Raw genomic sequence first — 18,347 nt, 5'->3', positions numbered from 1 at the left:
CCCGTTCTGAAGATAGAATATCTCAGATACCGTTCTGGCTTATTCCTGTATTGGCACTCGGTGAATTGATCGATGCACACCAACGTGTGTTTTACCTATTGAATTATTGTTAAAAAATTATCATTCTGGTAAGTGAAAGACAACAATTGCCGACTATTTCTGTCAACAATTGTAACAATACACGTTGCACATGCTAAAGTGCTTCAATTGTATCCGTCGATATTAAATAATAAGGTGTGAGAAAACCGCGGTGAATTCAAAAAAGTTTCTGTGTTGATAAAATAAACTTTCGAATAAATTAATGTGTTCTCTCTAAACATATCTTTCCTTCGGAAAGTTCGTCAAATAAAAGCCGATAATTTTTGCAGAATGTAAAAACCAGCGTATGGGGAATTTTTATATGGTGTACGATTTGAACGGGGGTAAATGAAGAATGATCATACTAGTGATTCAGTAAGTGAACAAAGACAATAAATTAATTCGACCGGAGAGAAAGAGGAAGGAAGAGGAAATAGTTTCTTCAACTGCAGGACATTGATTTCCACGCGTACGCAGAAAAATGGTAAGAAAACTTTTACATAATGTTTCATATCATCGAAAAAACAAATGTCACACTCGTTATTAAAAATAATCGAAATTCTGAGAAACACTACATGTTTGAACGAGTAGGTAAAATCTCCTCGTGCAATATTCCTCGACTCTTATCGATCGTTTTATTCAATCTAATCGTACACTCCTATAAACACATGTCCGAGCTTTCGATAATTAAAATAAACTAGATATTAAAACAAATTAGATGCTTATCGGAGATTGTTTCAATGTCGAGTCTCTCCCCGTTCACGGTCTCGAGTCATGAAAAATTGAAAGAAACAAAAAAGGAGAAAAAATAACGGATGATAAAAATATGCAACATCATTTGCAGCAGAATTCTCAGGGTCACCCACATTTAATCGTCTCTCGTTGAAAGTCATGGAACTCAAGGTTGCATAAATTGTTCGCACGTCAACTTCCTTAATGTATTCGAACAGCCAAAGAAATCCGTTCTAATGCTCTTCTAAATGGACTCATTAACTGCGGTTTACTTGAAATAAACAAACAGTAACAAGAGTACAATTTTCCTGTCTCGTCTTACGCAAGGGAACATTTGCATCTCGCGTAAAGCACAACACGCCGTTTCTTACTGGTTACGTGTATATTTACTTCGTAAAGGATTCAAAAAACTGTAGGTATACACTGTGTCACGAGAAAAACTATCACAGACGATAAAAGATTTTCTCTGAAAAAAAAAAAAAAGGAAACGATACAACTAGTGTATTATACAAAAGGATAGTGATATCTGCTCTAGATGCAAGCGTAAGCGTGTAGGCTGCGTCGACTATTAGCACTGTTCACCCAGATAATTGTCAAGTTCAGTTCTACTTCGCGAGTCGTCTAGCTATCAGCTTCCTCTGTGCGATATATCTGTTTTAAGTAAGAGTCTTTCGAGAAGAAAATGCAATGTGGTGTTACCTTCACGAGAGTATCTGTCCATACTCGAAAAGGATGCGCCTCAGGTACACGTGCTTATCGGTGAGTGGAACCAGCAACCGTTTACTCAGACGAGCAAACCAAAGGCCAAGAAAGAATTCATTATGTGTCAGATATAACGTGTATCTCGATTGTTCGCTCGTTCACATTCGCGTGCCGTTATCTGGCCGTCCCACGGATTTCTTATTTTATTTTTAGGCATATGCAGCAACGTAGTATCTCATTTGTTTGACATTCGATAAACTTATTCAATCGAGCTTCAGAGCTGTTGTAATTAAATCATTGTACTCTTTCGCGTGTATCACTTTGCTACCAGTGGCTGGAGCAGCTGACGGTGGTCTACCGCCGTAAACCACATCCTCCAAACGCATTCCAAGTGCTACGGCTATTCTGTCTCTCACGTACTTGTAGCCACCTTGATTTTTATGCTCCTCTTGAATCCACATCAGCTGAATTGCGAGGAAATTTTTTTTTATTTAAAATTAGGGCTCTTACCGATGACCGGATTCGTAGATATCTGAATCTTGAGTAGCCGAATAACTGGACAGCTACTCTCAAAAGATCCCCAAGTGATAATTACCGATTTTGATTCAAGTTTGGTATATTCAAGGAAATATTAGACACGTCCTCAATCGTCCTCAAAGTTGGAGGTAGTGTATATATATTTAAATGTATTCAGTGTAGATTGACAGATTTTGTATTTTTCAACAAGAATTTTGAAAAATAAGAAATAAATCATTTTTACCAAATGTGTTTATTATCCATCTTTGAGAGCCATTTTCACCCCTTAAATGTGGACGATTGGCGATAAAAGAAAAATACGCGTCGAATATTTTGTTGAGTACTACCATACAGCAAAGTTTCGTCAATATCGATGATTATCAATTCGGGATTTTCCTTTGTTAGCATCCAAGTATATCCAGGTACTCGTGTGATTTGGATTCGGATATTTACGATAAATTTACCGAATACTAAATATCAGCGTCCTATACGCACTAATTTTGAAATTCTTTAATCTTAACTCGGTTTCTTTAATCTGAATCCAGACAAGGGAAGCTTCATATTTGAGTAATTAACGAAGGAAATCCGATTTGGGATACTCGAATACTCGAGTACTCAGACTCGGATTTCGACATCAAATTCCAATTATAATTAGTGTATCGAGTACTCGGATATCTCTGTGTTTCTTCGTATATTTCGTTTACCTTTGCTTTCGGATATTTCGCCATTTCCTGCGCTAGAAGATGATAAGGAAAAGGACAGAGTTGTTCGATTCGAATAATTGCTATTTTGTCCTCTAACTGCTTTCCCTGGCGAGCTGCAACCAGGTCGTAAAACACTTTCCCGCTGCAAAGCAACACCTTTTGTATGTTCCCCGGCTTGACAAAGGGATCAGGAAGGAGTGGCCTGAAGGTTGTGCCTGTTTCCATGTCTTCAAAGGAGGACAGAGCCATTGGGTGGCGCAGCAAGGATTTAGGAGACATAATGACCTGATTTAAACGAAATGAATCGCAAGTAGGTTTAGCTAAATAATAGGTAAAGCGATATTCGTTTGTTCTGAGCAATTCCATTGTTGAAATGTTCAAGAAAGGAATGATAGACAAAGTGTAATCCGGCTAACCAATGGTTTCCTGAAAGGCATGTGTATTTGTCGTCGAAAAGCGTGAAAAAGGTTTGCAGGTGTAGTCAAATTGCAAACGATCCAATTTATTTCGAACAATTGTCTATTCATGGTTTGTTCTGGACTTTCTCCTGGAGGAGCTCCGGGTTCTTTTCCGGGTATATAGGTACAGTCGTCGTCGCAAAGCTCTAAAAATCGTTCCAGTCTAGCCGACGAATGCTCAGGACCCTGACCTTCCATTCCGTGAGGCAAAAGCAACACCAATCCCACTTGCCTACCCCACTTCGATTGTCCAGAACACAAAATAGTGTCCAGAGTCACCTGAAAGCATTGTCTCGTATCACTGAGAGATCTTTATCGTAACAATATCTTCGATATTTCATAAGAGATAAATGGTATAACAGGAAACACAAATACTCGCATTCGCAGAAATTGCATAAACAAATTCTATCTATATGTAGTTGTTTTTCGAGGAGTGAGATTCTAAATACCTGACAAGTGTTCGCGAAATCGCCAAATTGGCCTTCCCAGATCGTCAAGACATTGTGATTGTAGGCAGAGTATCCTAACTCGAAACCTGCGTTCAAGATTGACAACAATTCGTTAATTTCTTATAGTTAAACCTAGTACACTCTTCCGTTCGAATGTACACTTAAGGATCAAAAAGACCTTTGGGTCAATTTTTGTTACCAGCACATCTCGAAATTATGTCCACGAAGTTTTAGAGCTTAATTCTCAAAATTGGCAGAGATATATGCGTTCAAATGAAGCGGTTTCATATAGACTTAAACTGTAATTAAAATTTTAAACGCGTTTTTCTCGAAACAGCATTTTTGAAACTGGCTGACATGATTACCAAAAAACCAGAATTCGTATCCACTCCAAATTTGTCAGGTATATTCAGTAGATGTTGCTTTATCGCCTGAACTAGAATTGTGCAAATATTTTCAAAATTCAGTCTTTGCTCTCAAAAAACCATAATTTTTTTGCTAAAATCGAAGGCAATTTCTTTGAAACCTTGTCATTTCTTTATTCCTCGATATTTTTTTATTATTCTAGTTCAGACGATAGCCACACATCTACAGATTAAGAATACGTTCGCATTTTGTATTTTGGATAAGTACAACGTCTGATATCATGTCAGCCATCAGGAAGGACACTTTTCAAGGCGCTCTCTTCACGGTGGTCCTACTTTACAACAAATGATGGTAGAATAAACATGCAAAAGGATACGTGTAGCACTTGCTTTGTTTTAAATTTCCGAAAAATTAAGTTTTTTCAGCCGCCACAGTAGAAAGACCCCTTAAGGGAACATAAAATTGATAACAGCAAAAGTTATTAAAAGAATAAGAAGGCGACTATTTAAGGTTAATTCGATGGTTTCAGTCTACACCAAGACTCACCGCAAACGCCATATTCCGACAGCGAAGAATTCGAGACGGTGTACAAAGCTTGTCCTGGAAACACGTTGTGCAAAATATTTCTGTACGACATATCTCTGCTCTGATCGTGAATGATGTGCATGCGATGAGAGAAGGTACCTCGCTCGACATCCTCACCGGACAATCTCACGTGATAACCCTCTTTCAGCAAACTGAGAAACGCTAGACACTCTCCCATAGCCCAATCCGCCTTCCTAGATTCCATCAGCTGTGACCGTTTGTCCATTACCCTTAAAACCTGCACGCAAAACGAAAGCTTGGAATCATCAATGAACGTTCTCCTGTAAAATAATCGAAGATAATCTTTATCAGGAAACCCCAAGAACACTTCCGTTCGCTACTTTCGAAACCTATGTGTGTAAAACCTTGACAAAGATTCTACATTAGTGAAATTCCTAGTATTCGATGATTTCTACAATTCATGCTATCTTCGTCATACGTCCAATGGTACACCGATACCCTATCAGCGTATCCTCAAGCTTTTGAGTAAATTTCGTAACGCCACACCCTGACTTTTGTTTACTCAACAAACGCGCACTTGACTATGGGCCTCGATATCATTCGGTGGAGTGGATATCGCCTTGCAGATCGTCAGCATGGTGTCAATATTAATGCCAGTCGGTGGTATTTTATTCTGAGGACTCTGATTCGAGAAGAAATCGGTCCACGGTAAATCGTGCCAGTCGCTCAGGTTCATCGAGTCGATCGTTTTCGCTTTCTCGAACTCTGCTTCGCAGTAGTCCAAGTACTTCTGCGTCTCCTGAAGAGATACAAAGACCGGTGCAAAAAGAACAAGCTACAAAAGCTTGATTATACGCTGTGAATTGTATTTTTGTGTACTTCTTTGGCGAATGCTTCTGTGATTATTCCTTCTTTCAACAATTTCTCGCTGTATATACTGAGAACGTTAGGATGTTGCTTTATACGTTTGTACATCAAAGGCTGCGTTAACATCGGCTCGTCCAATTCGTTGTGACCGAATCTTCGATACCCTACGATGTCTATAACGACGTCGTTGTGAAACCCTGCCCTGTTTCGTTAGTTTACAATGGAGGAACAGGCTAATTTTCACAAAACGAAAGAGGCAGAGGTATAGTCGGTGGAAGAAATATAGCGAACTCGTAAAATAAAGCAACAGGTGGCGGTACAGCTTGATTTAGCTACAGCTAAGACCGCATACGGTATTCTGTTTTGAGGTCTCCCCTGAGGTGTGACCAGCGTAGATCAGTTGGCTAGTCGAATTTTAAGAACGTGTAACTGACACAGAATGAAGTGAACAACATGAACGGTAAACATTGGAAGAAAACATTAGGTAAAGTAATAAAAATTGAAGCAGAATACGTTATACGTCCCTAACTGAGGGTTCGGGTTCTTGTCTTCTCATAATGCTGTCAATTCCCTTGTGAAAACACTCGAAGCATATTTACTTTTTAAAGGTGTGCAAGACCCGAAAATGTCGGGTTGGGTCGGGTCAAGAATTTTTCTCGAAATTTGGTCGGGTTCTTGAAAGTATCTCGAGATTCGAAAATATCGGGATTCCCGAAAATTTTGAAGCACCGAATCACATTTCGAAACTAGCTTAAAACGCGTATTGTGGTCGTATACAACAAAGCTAGTGCTGAAACATCCATCAACCTTTTTGGGGTTCTCCCACACCTCTACTTCTGACCGATTTTACGAGCTCGCTATATTTCTTCCACCGACTATACCCGTATACCTGTACTCCCCGGCGACTTTGCTGCAATAAGTCACTAAATCGGGATCGTCGCCGTGAATGTGAAATATAGGTGCATTTACGACACGTGCCACGTCAGTGCAATGAGCACTAGACCTGGAATACCTGGGATCGGTAGTGAAACCGATCTATAATTCCATAAATATCATTAGACCAGTTATTCATGCTTTGGGGAAAAAAAGAGAGGCTCGAGTATCCATTAAGGTGTATATTATTACCTGGTTATTAATGACAACGTGAATAACACCACCAGTAGTGTATTCAGGTAAATTAGTCAAGTGCATCGTTTCGTAGCAGATACCTTGTCCAGAGAAAGCAGCATCACCGTGTACCAAAATGGCCACAGATTTCTTACCATCTGGAATCGATGTTTTCTTTTTTTTAACCATAAACTTTTCGACTAATCGATTAGCAATTGAAAGAAATTTCATTCTCTCGTACATGTGGCGTCATTCTTCTCTATTTGTTCAGCTCTAACACGGCCAACCACGACAGGATCGATCGCTTCCAAGTGAGAAGGATTGGCCATCACAGCCACGAGAATCTTTTTCTTACATCTGAGTACAGTGGAAAGTTATCCTGCTGTTTTGTTAATCGCCAAAGAATCGTTCACCTTTCTAAAACCCTCTCTGCATGCGTTCCCAAGTGATACTTCACGTCACCAGAGCCAAATCCTTCCAGGGGGATCGAATGAAACTGTGTGAGAAGTTGGTGCAACGGTTTCGAACAAACGTTTATTAAAGTGTTCAATCGTCCACGATGAGCCATTCCTATCACAGCTGTTTCTACTCCTATAACATCATTTTGGCGTATTTATTTTAGCTTTTTGTTTTTCAAGGGAGTACACCACACCGAGGCGTCTACAAATAAGTACATTTTAGGAATCTTTTTCGTAGCTAACCACTAAATGAAAAGTTTCAATTTTTTTCACAGGATCTAAATGTAACTTTCAACTTATTTCTCCCATTTGTGACAAGTAGAAATTTTACAAAATGGAGGAGTTGTGGCGAAACCTTTTCTGCTAGAACATCGATTGCTAGTAAAAATTGGAACGTCTGAAATAAAAAATTTTTTCTGATTTATAAATAAAAATGCATTATCTACAATGTAGTTTACAATTTTTAACAAATTGCAATTATTATAAAAAGCGGTGGCAGTTTGAAGAGAAAAAACCTCTTTTTACCAAAATGAATCAACTTTAAACATTTCTGAAAAATTGAATAATTGACATATCGAAAAAATCGTAGGCTACATTGTAGGTAATACATTTTTATTCACAAATCAAAAATTTCAAACACCCAATCCTTCCCAGAGATGATGACCAACAATTGACGTTCTAGTAGAAGATGTTTCGCAATAACTCCTCCATTTTGTAACATTATTACTTTTCCAAAATTGGAGAAAAAAGTTGAAAGTTACATTTACATCCTGTGAAAAAAAATTGAAACTTTTCATTTAGTAGTTACCTATAAAAAAAATTCCCAAACTTTAATCTATTCTTAAATGCCTCAGATTGGTGCACCCCCTAACTACACATTTAGAATGAGTCAGAATAATCATTCTACCATGTTCAGCGGATGTTTCTAAGCACTCCACCATGGACGGTATGAAAGATTCGCATCCCTCTAGTCCAAACCTCTTTTCAGTGGGGAACTTCCTCGCGAGAAAACCCTCGAACGTCACCCCTCTCATAATATTTAACCAAACGAACTTCCTGTGATCTGCCGGTAGCGTCCAAGCACCAGGTACTTCAAACTTATCTCTCAGCCAATCTAACTGGAAAAGATTTCATAAGCTTGTATATATGTATGTACCTACTCGAAATCGTTCCAGACGCTTCGAAATGTTCTTCATAATTTTTCTACCAGTCTAATAACAACGTCGTATCGAGTACACTCATCCCTCCATTTACGCGGATTGACAGTTCCGCGTTGATTTTTTCTACGCGGATAAAAATCGCGTAAATAGAGTCTGCTTGTATGGAAAAAAAAAACATGGTAAGAAAAACAGGTATAAATTATAAAAACATTTAAATCGCATAGGTTAATAAAAAACATAATGATATTTCAGAAAACCAAAATAAGTTTTATTCGGTGTCAGAATCTGTACTGTAATTCAAAGCAATCGACCTTCTCTTCTTTATTGGCTCAAAGTCACTATCTTCATCGCTTGCAATATTTGCAAGTCTTACTTCATTTGCATTATTATTGTTTATATTTTTAGATGAATTTGTCAATAACTGATCTGACCGCGTAAATGGAGGGATGGGTGTAATTAAGGATTCTCCGAATGAACACCACTTACAGTAATTAGATCGGTAATGTAGGTGTACTCGAGGCCTAAATGACCGCAGTAAACTTCATTCAATCGGATCAGAATGTCGCGCAAAGGAAGATTTCGTTTGGGTCCACCGATCACTGTGAACGGTGCAAGAGGAAACTCTCTGTTCATGTCTGCCTCCGTCATCCCTTTCAAGTGTCCCCGTACAACGATCGCTGGTGGTAAATTCGGAGTGCCTTGAAGCTTGCGTGATTCTGGATTCTGAATGCCTAGCGGATCGATATCGGCTATCAGATGACCGCGTGCCTTCAGTCAATAAAAATAAATTAATACTTAGGATTTGTTTTAAGAATAACTTGTTAAATCTAATTATAGGTGTTACGAGATTAACCGTAATAAAGATAAACTAAATACAGTAGGACCCTCTGTAATGTGAGAGATATGACCCGCGTTTTATGAATTTCACGTTCCAATTTCATGATTCAGAGTGCAAAAAGTTAGAATTAAATAAAAAGATTTGTTTTTATATACATGTAACAGAAAATTATCTGTATTTTATTTTATTTTAAAACAATAAAAAAGTAAAATTTTCTTTATTATAAGTACAGAATAACTTGAAGTAAAGATAAAGGCAAATGAAACTAAAACCACTCTCAGAAACGCTTAAAATCAAGTTCCAACGATATCGTTTTTTGGGTACTGGTACAATTTCTGTCGGTTGAATTATCTTCAGCTTCAGAATTCTTTTTTTATTATCGCGTTATACGGGCTTTTACTGTAGGGGAAACCGGGGCTGGTAGGCCAGTTTTTCAGTTTTCGATTTTTAATAAATTACGTGGGCGGAATATCATTATAACGGTTATTGTATTTGGTATTATTAAAATTCACTTAATCTTAGAACAATTAAGGTATTTTAACGTTTTTTCTAACGCCTTGTAAGCTGGTCAACCAGCCCCATGGCCGGGGTAGGAAGACTTACAGCATGGGGTAGGTTGACTATAGGTACAGTCGGTTAAGAAAATGTTATTTGTAACTTATCTTAGTGGTAATAAAGTAACGTAATGTCAACAAAGTTGTTTTATTATAAAATATTACTTATCTTTCTCTCATATTTCAATAATAAACTAAAAATTTCTTTTCAACAAATTAAACACAAATTATGATGTATTTGTAGGTTAATCAATTTCAAACGAAACATGAAAATCACTTTTCTAACATCAAAATAACAATTTTAACCTTTACAGTAGCAACAAAAACTTGGAGAATTATAGAAACATAAATATAGACATATACCTGTAGTTCATATGTTACCTAAATTTATAAATAAGTTATTAACTAACCTTCACTAACGAAAAGTTAGTATAAACTGATAAATTATAATGAAGAATTAGTTAACCAGCTAGTCGTGTAATCCCCAATCAGCTCCGAACGATCATTTTGACTTCAATACTCTGCAGAACCCTAAATTATTTATGTATTTAAAAAAACTGTTTCAACAGGTAATCTAACAAACAAACTTCAAAATATTCTTTCAACATATATTCTACAAAATTTTGAAGAAAACATATTTACTTAGGTAGCCAATTTTTCGATAAACGCTGATAAAACTCAAACAACGTGCGATCATGGCGTCGAAAACAGATAAATGGCATTTGTAGAAGTGACTTGCTTCTACAATCAATTTTCCCGCGGTATAGCACACGTCAATGCAATCTTACTAACAGTTAGTCTAACCTACCCCTTCGGACAACTAGCCTCAGCCTCCCCTATACGTAAAAGGATTTATTAACCCCTTAACATATGACAACGTGTCAGACTCGTGGCAGAGATTCTGGCGAAGATGTGAGAAAAATAGTTATATTAATAAGAAAAATTCATTGTAATCCTAATTTTCGTTTGAATTCGTAAGATTGAAGATTACTAAATGTAGTTAATCCGTAACAGATTAGCTTCTGTTACCCGATACAGTAGTAAAACAAGTAAATGGCCGACGCTTAGATGCACAGTCAGAAAAGAAATCATAAGTTAAGGGGTTAAACAGATACGAAATCTGCCCTCTAAATTGACAAGAGATACCTGATAAGCCCTAATCGCAGCGTTGATATCGAGGGCTCCATTTATGAATTTCTCACCCTGCATATCGCCATCTGACTTCTGTCTCACACTCTGCTGGGGAAAACCTGGCGCTGATTAGAAGATAAAAATACACAGGTTTTTATTTAAAAATCAGCGATTTCGAAGTTTTGGAGAAAAGCTTGAAATCCACCTGTAGGCTGTGGACTTGCTAAATTATGCGGTACCACGTTGGGTAACGATTCGACACGAATTGACGATGGCTTAGGAGCGACAGGTGGTTCTGAAGGACTATCAGCGTGAATTAATTTGAAATACGAGTCCCACGAAGCGGTCACAGAGTTTGGATCTTTCCTCCACGAATGATACATGTGATCCAGGTATTGACTATTGCTCATGTTCAATATACAGTCGTACTTGCCGTCACCGCGTCCACCTTTTTGATCGTCGTGCACGAAGCGCGTGATACACTTTCTCGGATGGAATTTCGTCAAGGAATAATGTTTAGTGACTCGCGTTTTATCATAGTAGCACTTCAATCCATGGTGTAGATGCGAGACAAGGAATCGAATGCTACGGTAACACTGTGGATTCGTGTACATGTCCCCATTTGCTAATTTCGTTCGATCGAAATGTAGATCTTTTTCTTTATGTACTCGCGAAATTTCGAAATTTATAACCGAACAAGTTTTCTACGTGTTTTGAGCCGTGGTATCATGACATCGTGACACCTGACTGTTTCGAAGGTTTGGGCTTGTGAACGCGTTCAGACGATACGTACCTCTTAGGTTCTTACACGAAGTTGGTCGTTCTTTTTTCTAATCGAAATTTCCTACTTTACCCTTTGGTTGAATTTCTGTCTACATGGAAGAGGTATTTTTTGGGGGATTATTTGCCAGTATTTGGCGAAAGAATATTAGAATATGGATATTTTTTTTTATAAATTCTTCAGTGATTACGATTCATCAGAAATGTGATTGTCTGTAAGGACAGTAAGGGAGGGAAGAAACAAGTGAATGGAAACAGGTGCAGATGCAACTTCTCTCGCCTTTCACGGCCTCAGCTTCTTCGAGAGTGTCCAACTTCTTATCGATACTTGGAACACACAGAGAAATGTTCGTAATAGAGATCGATAATGAGGCGTTCAAAGCTGGAGATTCTTGTTACGCAACCCATAGACGATTTAGTTAACCTACCCCATATAGACTTGCAACTGGACATAGAATCGTTCGCTACGAAGATTCGACAATTTATCCAACGAAAATGGTTCAAATCGAGGAGACTGTTTCGCGTACCGGGCTTCCTGAGAACCCAATACACCATCGCTCATATAATACTCTTCACACAAGCAAGTTTCACAAATTCCTGCTAAATAGTTTTCGTTCATTTACTTTTTTCTCATTGATCGATCTATTTGTTCACAGGGTAGCGCGACATCGGTATTCGCTGATCATAGGGTTATAACTATCAGCCCAAACCATGACCCGAGGGAAACAATATTTTCAGATAACCGCATCGTATCGAAAAAAGTGAGCGTTAATTAAGGCAAACATAATTAAATTCGAAGAATATTAAACGTATACTGTGACAATTAATTATTAGGTTATCCTGAAAGTTCCCGCGGTTTTAAGCTGTTCATTTTGACAAAAACATAACTCCACTGAAATTAAACATTTTTATTTAACCCTTTCATTGCTGTTGGCGCCTATAGACGGTTGGAATATTTTCTCGCGCTGTGTCCTTGGCGCCTATAGGCGTTTTCAATATTTTCTCGCGCTGTGCCCTTGGCGCCTATAGGCGTTTTCAATATTTTCTTGTACTGTGCCTTCGGTGCCTATAGCAGCTTTGAAAATTTTTCCGCACTGCATCCTTGGCGTCTACAGGAATTTTGAAAATTTTCCCGCACTGCACCCCTGGCGCCTATAGGAATTTTAAATATTTGCTCAAGCTGTAACTTTGACGCACATTAATTTGTAATTTAATAAAATGATAAATTTTTATATACGCGGAATTAACGCGCTTGTAACACGTTGGTAAAAGTGTATCGAGCATTGTGGAAATTATTTCAAATAAAACTATTTAATTTCCACAGAGTTACGGTTTTTGCAATATGAACGGTTTAAAAACCGCGGGAACTTTCGGAATATTTAATTGCTTAATTCGTTTTACAGTACACAGTGTGGAACTTCATACCAAAGAATCTCTTCGAGCAGTTCAGGAGAGTAGCGAATTTCTATTTCCTCGTAATGACGATCATTTCACTGATGATAGAATCCCCGATTTCACCCCTGACCAGCATACTACCGTTGAATTTCGTCATACTTGTAACCGCCTGCAAGCAAGGTTACGAAGACTACCTTCGTCACAAACTGGATCAAAAAGTGAATCGTGCGCTGGTCACAGTTATTCGCAACAAGTGTACACAGGTCAGTGGAATTACTTACATATCTAACAGAAGTAATCGAATCGATCTCGTAAACCTTATCTACAGTCCACATTGAAAATTTGCGAATTTCTTCGGAAAAGTGTTATTGATAAACCTATCGAAAACAGCAGAATTTAACGTGATGACTTTTTAAAATCGTTTATTTTTTGCGTATCTAAGATATTCATCACCTTTGATTATTTTTCCTTTTTTTTTACCCCTTTTTAGAGCATTCATTGTTCACAAATAGTTGTCGGAGATTTGGTGAAAGTCAGCCGCGAGCAGGATGTCCCTTGCGACCTCCTGCTACTTTCCACTACCGAGGATTCGGAACGTTGCTACGTAACCACGTCGAATCTAGACGGTGAAACCAATTTGAAGGTAATTCATATTTTTATATCGAATCAATATACAGGATGGGCCCCGTGAAACAGGCCACATAATTATCTTCTTTAGCTATGGTGGTACGAGAAATTTTTTCAAAGGGTGAACAAGATAAAAGAAAAACTTTTTTCTTTTTTTTTTAAATGCTTTTTCACTAAAGTACATATATTTGTTCCTACTGTATGTTGCAGCAGACATTGATGTGCGTTTCAACATTAGACTCTAAAATCAAATGTGAAATTTTCTTTCATGTTTTGCCATTTCTTCCATCAAACAAATTTTTCTTCCATCGTACTCACCCTTTGAAACCATTTAAATTACGTCGAAAAATTGTCTCGTACCGTCACAACTAGAGAAGATAATTAAATTAAAGGCCTATTTTACGCGGCACACCCTGTATAATTCGAGAGCTTTCGTAAAAATGTTTGAAGTTCAGCTGTCGAATTTTTCTCTATTTAGACGATAATGATCCCAAAAGTGATTTCGAAGATGTCCCCGTCGCAGATAGTGTCAATGGAGGCCACAGTCACATGCCAGCACCCCTCATCCGACCTCTACAGCTTCCATGGCAAACTGGAACTTAATAACGGCAACAGTGAAGTGTCCACTTGTCATCTAACGATCCAAAATTTATTACTTCGTGGATCAAGGCTGAAAGACACCGATCACATAATCGGTTGTGCAGTTTACACCGGTCACGACACTAAATTGTCCCTGAATTCTAAGATCAGATGCAACAAATTCTCCACAGCCGAGAAGTAAGAACTCTTTCGAATAAAATCGTCATCGATATACATTGAATCAGAAATAATTATGTCCTCCATTTAACTACAGGTCAATAAATAGGCATATTATCATATTTATCGTATTACTGCTGAGCGAAGTGGTGGAATCTTGTATAATGAAAATAGTAATGGAGAATGCGATGTCCTGGAGCTCGTATTTGGGTCCCAACAATCCGACCACTTTCTCATGGCTGGTCAACGATTTCCTCAGCTTCGTCGTTCTCTACAATTACATCGTGCCCATATCGTTGTACGTTACCATAGGTAAAAATCATTTGTTCTTCTTCTTTTTGCTTGCACATATCAGAAAAGATTGAATTTGGAGGAGAAGAAGAAAGAAATCGAAATTCCACAACTTTAATCCTTTAACGATTAAAGGACACAGTGATGAAAGTGGTTAATTTTCAATACGACGAAAGGTACATCAGGAAACTTTCGGTATACAATAACGTTAAAGGGTTAAAAACGTTTCGTTCCCTATGATTCTCCTTGGAAAATGACCGTGACTTGGAATAGGACCAGTTGACAAGCTTCGATTAATTGTTCTCGTTACAGAATTACAAAAATTCCTCAGTTCGTTTTTCTTCAGCTGGGACATCGAAATGTACGACGAGGCGACCGAGCAGCCAGCGTTGGCCAACACGTCCGACTTGAACGAGGAGCTCGGGCAAATCGAGTATCTGTTCGCTGATAAGACTGGCACACTGACCGAGAACCTGATGGTGTTCAGACGTTGCTCCATCAACGGGCACACCTACATGGAGAAAGATTGCGACGGTCGTCTGTACATGTTGCCTCCAAGCGGAAACGAGAATGACGCTGTTATGCTAACTAATTGGGAGGTAAAAAACTGAATTCCCAAACGAAAATTGAAAAAATCCTTTGAAATTCTCAAGTAACGTTCCAATTTGATAACAAATTCTAGCCAGAGATTTGGCATTTCATGATAAGCCTGGCTCTCTGTCATTCCGTTCAAATCTCACCACCGAGCCAAAGACCTAGCGTGATAGCGAAGCGAAAAGAATTTCGCAGGAGCTTCAAGGAGAAGAAAGTGTTGCAGGTGAACAGTTCCCTGTTGATGCATCCGGATTTACCCGAGTATCAGGTGAAAATATTTGTCTTTCGCATCAAAGTGGTTATATTTACGAGATTCGTCAGCTATTTTTATCTCTGGTATTATGAAGGCAAACAACAGATGGTGATAAATTTGCACCTTGAATGGTCTCCACTTAACACGTGGCTAAGTGAAGGGATCAATGTTTTCCTTCGATCAGCTGTTGCTAATTTTAGTCTTGCTCTTTTGTTCCCTTTTTCTTTCTGAATTGTTTAAAATAATCTGATCACTATGCGATAGGCAGCATCTGCAGACGAGAAGGCTTTGGTCGAGGCTAGTGCCAGATGCGGAGTCATCTTCTGGAAGAGTAACAGCGACATGATAGAACTTAAGATCGAAGGGAACACCGTTGCTTACGAGAAGCTCGAAGTCTTAGAATTCACTTCTGGTTAGTAGTCGAAGATAAGAGAAACTTCACAAAATTATGTTAGCGAGATGGCGAGAACGTATTTTTAAGGGTCGTCGAAGAGACAATTAGGCTATTTTGCTTTCGTCCGATTTATGTATGTACTTATAAGGGAAGATCTCGAAATGGTAGTCGTTAATTTTGATGAAATTTTGCCCTTTTTCCATTGGCGCCTTTTGACACGCCTTAATTTTTCTCCTTTGCGCACTTCTTCACTGTAATTTAATGGAAGAAATTTAAAAAATTTATAAACGAAAGATTTTGCATTGTAACATACTAAAATCTGCCGCAGCGAAAGGGTTAAACGTTGATTCGATATTTCCAACATATAAACGATAAAAATCACCAATTCTTCCCGAACAGAACGCAAGAGGATGTCTGTAGTAGTGAAAGACGCGGCTGGAGATTTCTGGCTGTATTGCAAAGGGGCGGATTCGAATATCTTGCCATTAATTGTCTCCGGGACAATTAATCAGGCTATCGCGCATGTAGCTGATTTTTCCATGGTTCGTCGACTAACCTACTACACAAATTCAATTCTCTTATACTTCTCCAAACGTCAACTAAAAGATATCTCTTTATTGTTAGCGAGGTCTTCGAACGTTGGTCGTTGGGTACAGAAAGATGGATCAGATGGAGTACACTCGACTGGTACAGAGAGTAGAACAAGCCAGGCAAATAATTGGAATTGAGAGATTAATTTACATGGAAAAAGCGTACAATATGATGGAAAGTGGTCTGACTTTATTAGGCGTGACTGCTGTCGAGGATCGCCTTCAGGAAGGCGTAGAGGAAACCCTCGAATGTTTACAAGTCGCTGGAATAAAAGTTCGTAATTTCTATATGTATGTCAAACTGAAAAAGGTTGAGAAAAAGAATAATCTTACTTTCGATGCTTTCTTTTTGTCAGATATGGGTGTTGACTGGAGACAAAGCAGAAACTGCTGAGAATATCGCATTTCTCTGTGGTCAATATAAAAGCGGGACAGAGGTACTTAGAGTGTTAGAATTATCCACGAAAAGAGTTTGCTTCCGAAGACTTACGACTATTGAGTAAGTACAATTTGGCCCCGCTTCAATATTATCACAGTGGGGGCCCGATTTACGTCGTTTCTACACAATTCGATATTTCATGCTCCACGTGTTTAGTTCTTACTGAATCAGTCTGGAAGTTACTTTAGCAAAGAATTCGAAACTTTAAACGTGATCCCTTCTATCGTTTCTATAAATTTAAAAGAAAATCTAACCCCTAATCTGATAAATACATACGTTTGCATACATACATACTGTCCGACAAACCTAAAGTGAAGCCTCTGACGTCACAGCCTAGGAAAATGGAGGCAAAATAGGCGGTTCAAGTCATCCCCACTACTCTTGGGTCTTACACTGCAGGCACTTGAGGGGAAATTGCGTTGTAGGTAAATGGTTTGGACAAACGAATTTAAGTCACCTGTCGATAATGTAACATGCTGATAAAAGAACCTACGTTGGCGCGTAAGACATATTTAATAGCGCAGACGTTCATTTCTAAGCGACTCATACACAATAAATTATTATTGTAAAAGAAGCCTCGGGAAATGTATTAATATTTTTTAACAGTTAGAAAACTAAAATGTAAATATTTTTTTCCTATTCCTGAATAATAAAAGTAGATTGCGGCGCATTAAAAAATTGCTTAAGGAGCTACAAAATTTCTGGGTACAATGAAAAATAGCGTGCCACCACAGACCGACAGCCACTTTTTACAGCCAATAAAAGCCATCAAACAGCCACTATTTAATGTTAAAATTTTGACAAATTTGACAAAATCAGACGACATGTCGTCACTTTAACCGTAATATTTCAGCTTTGTTTAAAGATAACATTTCGACCTTGGGCTCATTTCATAGCAATAAACATAGCAATAATCGCTGCTAAAGTTTCAATTGCTAATTTGACACTGTTCCCACTCATAGAATAATTTTGAAAAAATACCATTGGATTGCTTGAATTTTAACCTGTAAAATAAGCTTATCGAAATAATAGAGAAATTTTGGGAACATGGGATAAAAAAATAAAGTTTACCATGATGCACGTCGTTTGGCGTCGCGCAGGCATCTGTTCGCCTGTTTATGGTGTCTGCGCGACGTAAACTTAATTTGTTTTCGAGCGCTTGAAAATATCATTCCGATCAATTATCGACTGCTCGAACGAGACCCAATCGTCATCTATTGTTCATAGAAGAGTAAGTGCGATAGCCTTATTCTATCCCTATTTGCTGACTATAAGGGAAGACCTAAGTGTAACTGCGATAGCCTTATTCTATCTCTATTGGCTTACTAACAGGAAGCCGTCGCAAGTTCCCCTACATCTCCCACTTTTAGGCCCTGTGTGACGTCAGAGGCTTCACTTTAGGTTTGTCGGACAGTACGTATCTATCCAGTGGCGCGTTATCCTATGGGCAAAAGGGGCAATTGCCCGGGGCCTCCACCAACGAGGGGGGCCCCAAACCAATCTTTTATAACCTCATTGCAGTAGTAGGAATGTCGAAAGTTAAAAATTGCGGTAATTATTTG

The 18,347-nt window shown here is 38.3% G+C and overlaps 1 protein-coding gene across 1 annotated transcript in view; it reads left to right on the top strand.

Annotated features, from left to right (window-relative positions):
* The first annotated feature begins 543 nt into the window (after window positions 1-543).
* LOC108575954 (probable phospholipid-transporting ATPase IF) overlaps window positions 544-18,347 on the top strand; it is a 20,905-nt gene continuing 3,101 nt past the window's right edge. The window contains exons 1-12 of the mRNA XM_017938894.1: window positions 544-562; window positions 12,103-12,207; window positions 12,850-13,104; window positions 13,332-13,484; window positions 13,947-14,245; window positions 14,322-14,536; window positions 14,828-15,114; window positions 15,198-15,377; window positions 15,627-15,774; window positions 16,156-16,298; window positions 16,381-16,620; window positions 16,703-16,845. Of these exons, the coding sequence (XP_017794383.1) occupies window positions 560-562; window positions 12,103-12,207; window positions 12,850-13,104; window positions 13,332-13,484; window positions 13,947-14,245; window positions 14,322-14,536; window positions 14,828-15,114; window positions 15,198-15,377; window positions 15,627-15,774; window positions 16,156-16,298; window positions 16,381-16,620; window positions 16,703-16,845 (2,171 nt within the window). The 5' untranslated portion in view covers window positions 544-559. The remainder of the gene's footprint in view (window positions 563-12,102; window positions 12,208-12,849; window positions 13,105-13,331; window positions 13,485-13,946; window positions 14,246-14,321; window positions 14,537-14,827; window positions 15,115-15,197; window positions 15,378-15,626; window positions 15,775-16,155; window positions 16,299-16,380; window positions 16,621-16,702; window positions 16,846-18,347) is intronic.

The sequence above is a fragment of the Habropoda laboriosa genome, unplaced genomic scaffold (assembly GCF_001263275.1).
Source record: "Habropoda laboriosa isolate 0110345459 unplaced genomic scaffold, ASM126327v1 scaffold300, whole genome shotgun sequence".
In the NCBI taxonomy this organism is placed as follows: Eukaryota; Metazoa; Arthropoda; class Insecta; order Hymenoptera; family Apidae; genus Habropoda; species Habropoda laboriosa.
The sequence above is the reverse complement of the archived record's forward strand: the minus strand, read 5'-3'. Positions and strand labels throughout refer to the sequence as shown.